The sequence below is a fragment of the Globicephala melas genome, chromosome 13 (genome assembly GCF_963455315.2).
Source record: "Globicephala melas chromosome 13, mGloMel1.2, whole genome shotgun sequence".
NCBI classification, from domain to species: Eukaryota; Metazoa; Chordata; class Mammalia; order Artiodactyla; family Delphinidae; genus Globicephala; species Globicephala melas.
In genome coordinates this window covers 37,849,287-37,862,050 of record NC_083326.1, presented here as the reverse complement: position 1 = coordinate 37,862,050, position 12,764 = coordinate 37,849,287, and the positions used below count along the sequence as shown (strand labels likewise).

Genomic DNA, 12,764 nt, shown 5'->3' with positions numbered 1-12,764 from the left:
TCAGTAGTTGTGGAGCATGGGCTTAGTTGCTCCATGGCATGTGGGATCTTCCCTGACCAGGGTTCAAACCCATGTCCCCTGCATTGGCAGGTGGATTCTTAACCACTGCACCACCAGGGAAGTCCCTATTTATTTTTTTAAATTAAGGTATAGTTTATTTACAATACTGTATTAGTTTCAGGTGTATGAGACAGTGATTCAGAAGTTTTATAGATTATGTTCCATTTATAGTTATTATAAAACAGACTATATTCCCTGTGTTGTACAATATATACTTGTAGCTTACTTATTTTATACATAGTAATTTGTACCTCTTAATCCCGTACCCCTATCCTGCCCCTCTCCTCTTCCCTCTCCTCACTGGTAACCACTAGTTGTTCTCTCTATCTGTGAATCTGTTTCTATTTTGTTATAGTCATTCATTTGTTTTAATTTTTAGGTTCCACATATAAGTGATAGCATATAGCATTTGTCTTTCCCTGTCTGACTTATTTCACTGAGCATAATACCCTCCAGGTACATCCATGTTGTTGTAAATAGCAAAATTTCATTCTTTTTTTATGACTGAGTAGTGTTCCGTTGTATATATATACCACATCTTCTTTATCCATTCATCTGTTGATGGACACTTAGGTTGCTTCTATAGCTTGGCTACTGTAAATAATGCTGCTATGACCAATGGGGTGCATGCATCTTTTCAAATTAGTGTTTTCGTTTTCTTCAGATGTATACCCAAGAGTGAAATTGCTAGATCATATGTTGGTTCTATTTTTAGCTTTTTGAGGAGTCTCTATATTGTTTTTCATAGAGGCTGCACCAATTTACATTCCCACCAGCAGTATACAAGGGTTCCCTTTTCTTCACATCCTTGCCGACATTTGTTGTTTGTTGTCTTTTTGGTGATAGCCATTCTGACAGGTATGAGGTGATATCTCATCGTAGTTTTGACTTGCATTCCTCTGATGATTAGCGATGTCTTTTCATGTGCCTGTTGACCATCTGTATATCTTCTTTGGAAAAATGTCTATTCAGATCTTCTGCCCATTTTTTAAATTGGGTTGTTTGGGTTTTTTGATGTTAAGTTGTATGAGCTGTTTATATATTTTGATTGTTAACCCCTTATCAGTCATGTCATTTGCAAATATTTCCTCCCATTCAGTGGGTTGTCTTTTCATTTTTTCAGTGGTTTCCTTTGTTGTGCAAAAGCTTTTAAGTTTAATTAGGTCCCATTCATTTATTCTTGCTTTTATTTCCTTTGCCTTTAGAAACAGATCCAAAACAAATATTGCTATGATTTATGTCAAAAGAGTGTTCTGCCTATGTTTTCTTCTAGGAGTTTTATGGCTTCCAGTCTTACATTTAGGTCTTCAATCCATTTTGCGTTTATTTTTGTATGTAGTGTGAGAAAATTTTCTAATTCCACTGTTGTTTATGTAATTCTATAGGGTAACTTCTTAAAAGTGAAATTGTAGGAGGTTAGGTGCACTTTTATTTTGTAGTGACAAATCACTCACAGAAGAGTTATCCCAATTTGCAGTTTCCCTAGTACTATACTAAAATCCTCCTGTCCCAACACTCTCACTGACACTGAGTATTATTATACTTTTCCACTTAAGGGATAGTTTTGGGATTTAGATTTAGGTTTTGATTTTTAATGGAAAGTCTGGTCTTATTTGTAATCCTAGGAGAGAATTCATTTGAGAGGAGGAGTTTTTAAGTTATAAGAAAAGGAGATGATTGGCAGGCCATAGTCACAGAGGGAAGGGGCCAAAATGGTATCAAGAGTATGAGTAAAAGGTGTGATTTCCTTCTGAGATGTTAATAGAAGAATAGTAGATGGGTAAAGTTGGAAATAAATGCAAATGAAAGAAGAAATTTTTTTATATAGTCATCTTTATTTCAGGGAAATTAGAACCCAGGTTCCCAGGATGGGATTTGGAATAAAGGTACAGACAAGCTTCTGTGTAAAATGGAAGGAACTATTCAGTATTGGGAGTGATCAACATTGGCTAGTATTGGGAGCTTGGCTGACCTGAGAATGTATGATTTTGGGAAACCCAGTAGTCTTGGTCACATTAACTTTTCTGTAAGAACAAGTAGAGATGTCGTTGTTGGATTTGCCAGGGTTTGGGACTTCTGGGTTGAGGTAAACTTATCTTTCATTAGCAGTAATACAGTTTTATTCTCTGTATTTTCCTGTCCCATGAGTAGAAGTTACATTAGCTAAGATATGCCTCCACTGGTAGGTCCACAAGGGAAAGTGATCCTTGGGTTCTGGTAAAAAAAATTTTAAGTGTATAAATTTAATACACTGCTTTATTCCCCTGTAAAGCCATACTGCTAATAGTTTGTTTCTTTTCACCACTCTGAACATAAAACCATTTAATGTATTGGTTTTTATTAATAAATTATGATGTGAGCAAACATTACTAAAAATTCTGATCCACACAAAAGGAGCCCAGTGACTTTGATGGGTTTATGTGATTTCAATCCTGGTCAAGGGCCACCTAGCATTCATAATGGATCCAGTAATATTCCATCAACCTATTCTTGTCTAGAGATTGCCTCTGCTGCTGGGGAGTTTAAATATCCTAGTTTTTAGAATGTTACTTTTTGAATAAATTATTTTTCTTCATTTTAATTTTCACCTTGTTTATGGTCATGGGGAAGACAAAACTGAAGTATCATGAGTCTATGGTGAACTTAAATTAGAAGGAAGGGGCTGGTAGAATAGTAAGGGACACACATCATCATAACATTTCTCTCTAAAAAATAAAATGTTATAAGAGGAATTGTGCTAATGGTGGGAACATAGTTCATTGGAGAGAAAAACATATGCACATGTGTTTATTTTCATTAAAATTTCTTTTACTCCATATTTGCCTTGTTGACTTTATAATGAAATTATGTGAGGACAGAGACCAATTCTCCCACAAGCACTATAGTACTATTCCTCACATACCCTGAGTACATAATAAATACTATAACAATTGAAAATGAGAAACACAAATACATTTTGAAGCAAATTGGTGATATTTTCATCCCTCATTCATTTTTAGTACTCGGAAACATTTTAGTTATGCAAGTCTTCTTTTAGCATACTTTTTATTTTTACAGATACTCTGGTTCTTAGTCATACTCTATGGCTTTATTAGCAGTTTTAGGGTCTGAGTCTCATTTCCCCAACCCCAAATATAAACTTTTTGAGGATAAAAACCATTTCTTCTCCAAAATTGTTTTGGCAGAACACAAAATAGACCTTCAGTAAATTATTTAAATTATACATCAATAAAAGATAAGAAAAAGAAAGTTTCTATTGCCATGAATTGCATTTCAATTCATACTGAATGTATATGCCTTTGTGTGATCTATACCCCCTGCTGTGCTGCCTACAGCTCATAAATGTTTATTCTTTTCAGTTTATTGAAGTCAAAATGTGATGTCTGGACGCTTGGAACATCATCATCCAGCAAAAAGTACCAAGACTTCACTAATAATGGAGAGAATAGAAGGGAGAAGAAGACAGTTGGGTTTCAGTCACATATGGAAGGTGATGCCCTGTGGACAGGTCAAAAGAAAGATGCATATCAGCCCCAAAGAGGTAAGCTCAGCATCTGTAGTAGCAAAACAGGAAGCTCTTGGGGGCAGTTGGTTGCTGATGGCTGCTAGCCATGAGCTCCAGATGATTTCCTATAACCCTGAACAAGAGTTAAATGTGTTACAGACTGACATGGGCCTGCAAGGCCAAAGGTAGCACGTCACCTAGATCAGTGAATTGCATCAACATTTCTCTTAGAACACTCATATGAGAAACTGTCTAATGTGTCCCTCTTTTTGCAAACAGCAAACTGCAAGAATTATTAAGCAGTAAATGTGGTCATAGACATAAAATAATGCTTAAAGCAAATAAAGAGGACAAGAAACTGAACATAAATCTTTGCTGGGAAAGTAAACTCTAATAACTACAGTTAATCCTCGATTAACTGGAAATAAAAGGAGGGTGGAGGAGAGGTCATTGCGTCTAAAACAGAATCTCATACGTCTTAAGCCTATATTGCCTAGCAGTCTTTGAAGTGCCAATAATCCTTCCTATTTTATATATCGTAGATATTTTAAAAGAAATCAATTATAAATAACTATGTGAAAGGTTGAGTGAGGCAGTCAAATTTAATTGCATTTCTCAGTTGTTTCTGGAGTGACTTTTGGCTTAAATCTCTCCTGGAATCGTTAAAGGAGGGACTCTGGGACAGAATGGAACAAGTCTGAGCTTCATCAGTCAGAAATGATGTACAGAAAACAAAGGGCACAAAAGGTCTCAGAGCCCCCTTCTGCTCACGCCTCTTTCCCAGACATCTTTTGTTCCTGCTCACAACCATTTACCCTGATTTCCTCCTTGTTTACCTCTTATTTTACTGGGCTAGCTAGCACTGCCCACTGCTAGTGGTAATCAACCAACTTTTCATAATCTCTCTAACCACGTTCACATTTATTTATTTGAGAATTGAGCAGTGCTTTATGAGATCTTACAGGTATACTACTCTCTACCTTTCCTCATGAGCTGCCAACTTTGTCATGTTTTTTGGTTTTAATTATGATTAATCTAGAAATCGCTTAGTCCTCTCCCAGATAACTGAGAGATGATAATTAGTCCAAGCTTCAGAAGGGAGACTATCCACAATTTGAAACAAAAGCAAAGGTACATTTTTGTTTGACATAGGGCAAAAGTTCTGCAGACCTCTGTTGTTTTAGGACAACTTAGAACAACTTCTGTCTTTTTAGACTTTGCTAACAGAAACAAAACTGAAATTGAGGAGACTTGGTATCTGAGATGGCATCTTCTCTACTTTCTCTATTAATAGTCCTTCAGAGATGGGAAACTCTTACTTTTGGCTCCCTCTATTCTTAGTCATTGCACTTTGGAGAGTGGAGAACCAGTCAGAATTGGTGTGGTAGTTATACTGCAAGGCTCAACATAGTCTTCTATTAACTTGACAATAAATTTGTATTGTGTGTCAGCAGTAAAATAAAATAGCAAAATGAGAAAAATACAGTGTGATAGCAAAGGGACAAATAACTTGTGTTATTGGTTGAGACCGCAGCAACATTAGAAAACTGCAATTGAAAAGGCACTTTGAGAAAGGTATCATCAGGCCAGCCCTGGCCATGGTGGAGGTTAATCTCTCCCAGGCCCAGCTACAGAAGCCAGAAGTCTAGAAAGGGCTTTTGTCCAAAAAAAAAAAGTCAATTTCTAATTTGAAACAATATCATTTTTGACTAACAGGGGTTCAGAACCCATTACTTTTTGCTGTGTAGTCTGCTGACATTTCAGCACTTTCTGTTGTGCACAATGAGTCCTAATAGTCATTTTATAATGTTACTATACCAATCAATTTAACCAACAGAAAGCTGTTATAATTCTGCAGTTTTCAAGAACAGTTTTCACTCATGGTTTTATTTTTTTTCATTAGTTTTTTTTTTTTCCTTCTCTTTTTTTGGGGGGTGGGGAGGGTTGTAGCATTATAGTGAGAAAAATGGAAAATTTTTCATCTTTTTAAAAGGGTTTTGTTTCAAGGTATTCACAGCAACTATTAACTTTTTCTTCTACTAATAAGAAATGCTATCTTGTATTTTTCTCTTCTTTTATTCTAATATGGAGCCATTAGCAAAATTATGGTATACCTGATCATTGAGGAGCTAAAACTGCCCCTTTGAGCCATTCTGCCCATTGCAGAGCTGGTGGTATACACAGATCACAGTACAGGGCAAAGTTATTGCATTGGCATTTTTTGTGGGAGACCAACTTTCCAAGGTGTGCTGTAGCAGGATTGGACCCCCTGTTTAGCATGAGTCAATGACCTGACACCAATTACCTAAGTTACACTGCTTGGTTTAGCATCTCCTTAATTGCTTTCCTCTCTTTAGTATGTCTAAGTTTTAAAATATGTTATTATTCTGTTTTATATCCTTTGTTACTTTTGTTGTCCTTTAATCATTAAGTACTACATAGGACATTTACTGAAGGACCATTAATCTTTATTATCAGTCTCTTTCTCCTTTACCTCTCCTATCCTCCTCACCATTCTGTCGACTTTATTAATACTAAACATGTAAAAAAAAAAAAAACAGACCTGATTCTTGTCTCAAGAAATAACCTTGTGATTGCAAAAATATCAGTACAGTACAGTATTGTCAGAATTATGCTTAAAATATAAATTGTTTTCCAGTCATAGATGCTTGGAATGTTCTGTCTTAGTTGCTTTTATTGAGCTCTGTGGAACAAGGAGACATTACTTAGGAAAATCCAAACTTGCGTCAAGAACTTTTAAGCCAAAGGCATAAATCTAAAAATACCCAATCTTCATTCTTCTTTTTTCCTCCCTACACAGCAGTATTTTTATTCTCTCCTAGCTTGCCTAGAACCTCCCCTTCCTGAACAATCACTGACTCTCTTTTATAAGAGCCCTCAAAGCTGGGAGAATATTTTTTCCTGTTATGCTGATGGGCTGGCAGAGGTTGTGAGGCCACTGAGCACGCATGTTCCAGAATTAATTAGGAAAATACTAACCCAATACTAAAAGCCCAATACTACATTTAGAGCTACCTCCTGTTTATTTCTCTGACATCGATCTCTGACTCCCCTTAACACTTTGAGAGGGTATGAGAGAGGCTGAACCTAGAGTAAGTTGGATTTACCGGATGGTATTGACCATGCCCTTCATTTTGTCTTTCGGGGTTTTATAGGTTATATAACATACAGCAGCTGTCACTGGTTGAGACTCCCTGAGAGACTCCCAAACACATTTTTCTTTTACTGGAAATGAAGGAATGATCTGAAGTGAGAAATAATCTCTGAAGCTCCTAGTTGTTCCTCTACGTGAGCCTGTGCTTGCAATGATGTGAGCGTTATTTGTAGCCCATGTTGGATTAATATTGCAGTCCTGATTAAAGAAATAAGCAAGTAGGAGTATCTAAAGTACAGAAACCATTTCCATCTTGCCTCTAAGGAACATTTATTTATGTTTCTTTTATTATTAGCATTAGCATTATCATTATATGTTTAATCATTAGAAAGGATACCACAATATATTACTTCTGGTTCCCAGTAGTCTGAGCTAAAAGATTTGTTAAAAATTGATACCTTTATCATTAAAACACAGCAGACAAGCATAGTACAGAGCTATGAATAAACCTAAACATGTAGATTAAATCGTCCTGCCCAGCCCACTCAAAAAAAAACTTCAAACGCAAGAGACTAAAATTCAGAGTTGAAGTTGCTATATATCGAATAGTAACTTGAACCAGAGGCTCTACATTTCCTATCCTCTGCAATACAAGTATCTCAAAATACTATATAATTTACCTGCTTATTATGTATGTTTTGTGTCTTCTCCCATGAGAATATAAGAACTCCTTATGTTCACTTTTGTTTCCCCATTTCCTTGAATGTTGCTTAACATGTGGTATTAATGTTTTTGTTTTGTAATGTATTTGTTTAATGAATTAATATATTACAGTTGACCCTTGAACAACTCAGGGTTGAACTACCGAGTCCACTGATATGCGGAGCTTTTTCAGTAGTAAATACTGCAGTTCTAAACAGTCCATGATTGATTGAATCCACGGATGTGGAGGAACCGCCTATACGGAGGGCCTACTCTAAGTTACACTCGCATTAACCCTCACGTTGTTCAAGGGTTGACTGTATAAATATTAATTTTTTTTTGTGTGTCCTTGCCCCATTTTCCCACAACAAGGATCTAATCAATTAGACCTTTTGACCTCAGTCCCTGCAATGATCTAGTGGCTTAAGAAGTGTATGTGCTGGTCCCTTCAAAGTCCTAATGCTGATTGATTGGTAATGTCAAAGTGAGTAGAGTGGGGTCTTAAAAACAGCACTGCTTGAGAGGCAAGAAAACTGTGGGGTTTTTTTCATTTTCTTTTATTCTAATTGAGGTTTAATTTATATACAATAAAATTGCACAGGACTTAATAGTACAGTTTAATAAGCCTTGACAATTGGATATACCTACATAATTAAGAAATAGTACATTTCCATTATTCATGAAAACTTCCTCATGTTCCTTTCCAGTCATTCCCCGTGAGGCCTCTCTCCTTGGTTTGCAGATGGCTGCCTTCTCAGTGTGTCCTCATTTGCCCTTTTTGCTGTGAATGTGCATTCTTGGTGTGTCTCCCTTTTCTTATAAGGACAAAGAGTCATGTTGGATTAGGGGCCACCCATATGACTTAATTTGACCTTAATTACCTCTTTAAAGGCCCTGTCTCCAAATACAGTCCCATTCTGAGCTGTACTGGGGGTTAGGACTTCTGCATATGAATTGCTGGGGGGGTGGAGGGTGACACCACAATTCAGTCCATAACAGTTACTCTCTTTCCAATCTTTTTATGCCTTTTATTTCTTCTTATTTCACTGTACTCTCTAGGACTTCTGTTACAATGTAGAATAAAATGGTAAAAGTGGACTTCATGCCTTGTTCCCACTGTCATAGGGAAGGCAGACAGTCTTTCACCATTAAGTATGATTTTAGCTGTAGGCTTTTTGTAAATGCCTTTTATCAGGTTAAGAAAGTTCCATCCTCATTTGCTGAGAGCCTTTGTCGTAATGAGTGTTAAATTTCATCAGATCTTTTCTTTCTGCACCTATTGAGATGATCATGTGTTTTCTTCCTTATTCTGTTAATTTGATGAATTACACTGATTGGGAGATATTGGTGTGTAATATCCTTTTTTGTAATGACCTTGTCAGGTTTGGTATCAGAGTTATACTAGTGTCATAAATGAGTCAGGAGCGTGTCAGCAAAAATGGCAGAGTAGGGACTTCCAGGGGCTTGTCCCTTGCCAGAAACACTGAAAAACCTGGCACATACTGTCAGAACCAACATTATCAGAGCTCTGAAAGATGGTGAAGGATTTATGGAAACCAAGCAAATTCTTAACCGGAAAAAAAGGCCACTGAAACATGATAGGAGAACTTAATAAAGTTTTAATTTATCCTTGCCCTGCCCCCTTCCACAGCATGGCAGCAGTCTTGTAGATGGCAGCCAAGTTCCAGGTGTGAGTACCTGGTCCCAGAGGAAGCAGACCTTGTTCTCAAGGAGTTGTGTTTGTCTGTTTCAACCTGTCTGTGGATTTCCCAAAAGACTGATACAAGGAGACTGCCTTTGTTTTTCCTACCTCTGGACTTTTTCAGGACAGAGAAGCAGTTACACGTAGGACATTCTTTGAAAACACTGAAAGCCAAATGAGCACTGCCGCCTGGGGTAAAAAATAACAGTTGAGACAAACAGTAGACAACCAAAAGGCAACAAACCTAGATGAAATGGAAATATTCCTAAAAATACACAAACTACCAAAACTGACTCAAGAAAAGTAGAACATCTGAATAGACCTATAACAAGTAAAGAGATTAAATCAGTAATCAAAAAACTCCCAACAAGGCAAGCCCAGGACCAGATGGCTTCACTGGTGAATTCTACCAAATATTAAAGAAGAATTAACACAAATTGTTTTCAAACTGTTCCCAAAAAATAGAAGAGGAAGGAACACTTACTCAATCATTAAAATGAGGCCAGCATTAGTCTGATACCAGAGCCAAAGACATCACAAGAAAACTACAGACCAAAATCCCTTGTGAATATAGATGAAAATATCCTCAACAAAATGATAACAAACTGAATGCAGCAACATATTAAAAGGATTATATATCATGACCAAATAGGATTTAGCCCAGGAATTCAAAGCTACTTCAACATATGAAAATCAATCGATACAATATACCATATTAATAAAAAGAAAAAATATGATCATCTTAACACAGAAAAAACATTTGACAAAATTCAACACTCCATGATAGAAACAATAATAAAATAGGAGTAGCGGGGACTTCTTCAACTAGATGAAGGGCATCTATGAAAAACCCATAGCTAAAGTCATTTTCAATTGTGAAAGACTGCAAGTTTTTCCTCTAAGATCAGGAACAAGCTAAGTATTCCCACGTTTGCCAATTCTATTCAACATTTTACTGGAAGTTCTAGACAGAAAAATTAGGCAAGAAAAAGAAATAAAACATATTCAAGTTGGAAAGGAAGAAGTTAAACTGCATTAGCAGATGACATGATTTTATATATAGAAAATCCTAGAGAATGCAGAAGAAAACCAAAAACTACTACAGCTAATTGCACAAAAACTCTTAGAGCTAATAAATGAATTTAGCAAAGTTTCAGCAAAGAATTTAACACAAAAATCCATTGTATTTCTATACACTAGTAATGAACTAATGAAAAAGAACAGGGAAACAATTCCATTTATAACAGCATCAAAACAATAAAATACCTAGCAGTAAATTTAACTGAGTGCAAGACTTGTACACTGAACAGTACAAAACATTGCTGCAACAAATTAAAGAAGACGTAAATGGAAAGACATCCCACGGTCATGGATTTGAAGACTTACTATTCTTAAGATGGCAGTACTCCGCAAGTTGGCCTACAGATTCAGTGCAATTCCTATCAAAATCCCAACAACACTTTTTTGCAGAAATGGAAAAGCTGATCCTAAAACTCATAAAGAATTGCAAGGGTTCCCAATAGCTAACACAGTCTTGAAAAAGAAGAACAGGGCTTCCCTGGTGGCGCAGTGGTTGGGAGTCCACCTGCCGATGCAGGGGACACGGGTTCGTGCCCGGTCCAGGAAGATCCCACATGCCGCGGAGCAGCTGGGCCTGTGAGCCATGGCCGCTGAGCCTGCGCATCCGGAGTCTGTGCTCTGCAACGGGAGAGGCCACAACAGTGAGAGGCCCATGTATCGCAAAAACAAAAAGAAGAACAAAGTTGGAGGATTCAAACTTCGTCACTTCAAAACTCACTACAAAGGTACAGTAATCAAAACAGTGTGGTACTGATATAAGGAGATAGCTAGAGATGGATAGATAGGTAGGTAGGTAGGTAGATAGATAGATAGATAGATAGTTGATACAATTGATTTTTGACAGGAGTGCTGTGACAATTCAATAGGGAAGGAATAGTCTTTTCAACAAGTGATGCTGGGACAACTGGCTATCCACATGTGAAAAAAATGAAGCTGGATCCTTCATTTGTATACCTCATACCATATATAAAAATTAACTCAAAGTGAATCAAAGACCTAAGTATAAGAGCTAAAACTATAAAGCTCTTCAGAGAACACATAGGTACAGATCTTCGGGACCTTGGATTAGGCAGTGGTTTCTTAGATTTGACACCAAAAACACAAGCAACCAAAAGAAAAAATAGATTAATTTGATTTCATGAAAATTAAAAATTTTTGTGCCAAAGAACACTATCAAGAGAATGAAAAGATAGTCCACGGAGTGGGTTAAAAATTTGAAAATCATGTATCTTACATGGGTCTGGTATCCAGAATATATAAAGAACTATTACAACTCAAAAACAAAAAGACAACCCATTTAAAAACTGGGCAAAGTACATTAAAAGACATTTCTCTGAAGAAGATGTACAAATGGCCAACAAGCATGAAATGATGTTCAACATCCCTAATTGTTAGGGAAATCCAATCAAATAAGATACCCACTTTAACACCCACTACGATTGTTATAATTTTTAAAATTTAAAATAAGTTAGAGAGGATGCAGAGAAAGCAGAACCCTCATACATTGCTGCTAGAACTTTAAAATTATGGAGCTATTGTGGAAAACACTTTGGTGATTCCTCAATACATTAAACAGTATTACCATATAACTCATCAATTCCACTCATAAGTTTATACCCAAAGTAATTGACAAAATGCTTTCAAGCAAATCTTGTACAGAAATGATCATAACAACTCTATTCATAATATCCAAAAGGTGGGAACAACAGAAATGTCCATGAACAGATGAATGTATAAACAAAATGCAATATATACATACAGTGGAATATAATTTAACCACAAGAAGGAATAAACTTCTGATATATGCTACAATGTGGATGAACCTTGAAAACATTTTGCGAAGTGAAAGTAGCCAGATACAAAAGGCCATGTTGATGGAATCATGTTGTATGATTTTACTTACATGAAATATCCAGAATAGACAAAAAAAATTAGTGGTTCACAGGGGCTCAGGAGGAGGGGAAAAAGGAGAATGACTGCTTAATTGGTACAGGGTTTCCATTTAGAGTGATGAAAAAGTTATGGAACTAGAGCGTGGCAATGGTTTTACAACATTCATTATAATGCACCTATTGCCAGTGAATTGTACACATTAAAATGATTAAAATGGTAAATGTGTATTTCACCAGTTTTCTTTTGTAATGAGTCAGGAAGTCTTTTTTTCCTCCTTTGTTTTCTAAAAGAGTTTGTGTAAGAAACTGTTGGCCCTGCCATAGCAGGTCAACAAAGAGTAGGAAGGGTATGGAAGAGTGCACGTGAAAGGCTTCAAGGTTTTTATAGGACAGGCCTGAAATGGCCCACGCAGTGCCCACTAGTTTTCCACCTGACCATACATAATTACAGGGAAGACTGAGGAATATAATCTAGCTGTGTAGCCCGGAAGAAGGGAAGAGTGTGTTTTGGTGGATAACTAGCGGCCTCTGTCACAGCAGCATTATTCACATTAGCCCCAAACCAGAAATATTCCAAATGTCCATCAATCACAGGGTGGATAAAAAGTCATAAATGCATACAGTGGAATACTGTATAGCAAAGAACACAAACTGCAGCTACGTAGATCATCAACACAGGTCAATTTCACAGACATAATACTGAGCAAA

The 12,764-nt window shown here is 36.7% G+C and overlaps 1 protein-coding gene across 4 annotated transcripts in view; it reads left to right on the top strand.

Annotated features, from left to right (window-relative positions):
• The window catches only part of KIAA1328 (KIAA1328 ortholog), a 386,036-nt gene that overhangs the window by 305,270 nt on the left and 68,002 nt on the right, over window positions 1-12,764 (top strand). For 3 of the 4 annotated variants that reach the window (XM_030876580.3, XM_060310181.1, XM_060310182.1), the window contains one exon: window positions 3,420-3,601. In XM_030876580.3, the coding sequence (XP_030732440.2) occupies window positions 3,420-3,601 (182 nt within the window). Of the gene's footprint in view, window positions 1-3,416; window positions 3,602-12,764 lie in introns of all 4 variants that reach the window. The other variant, XM_060310184.2, reaches the window with a different exon arrangement.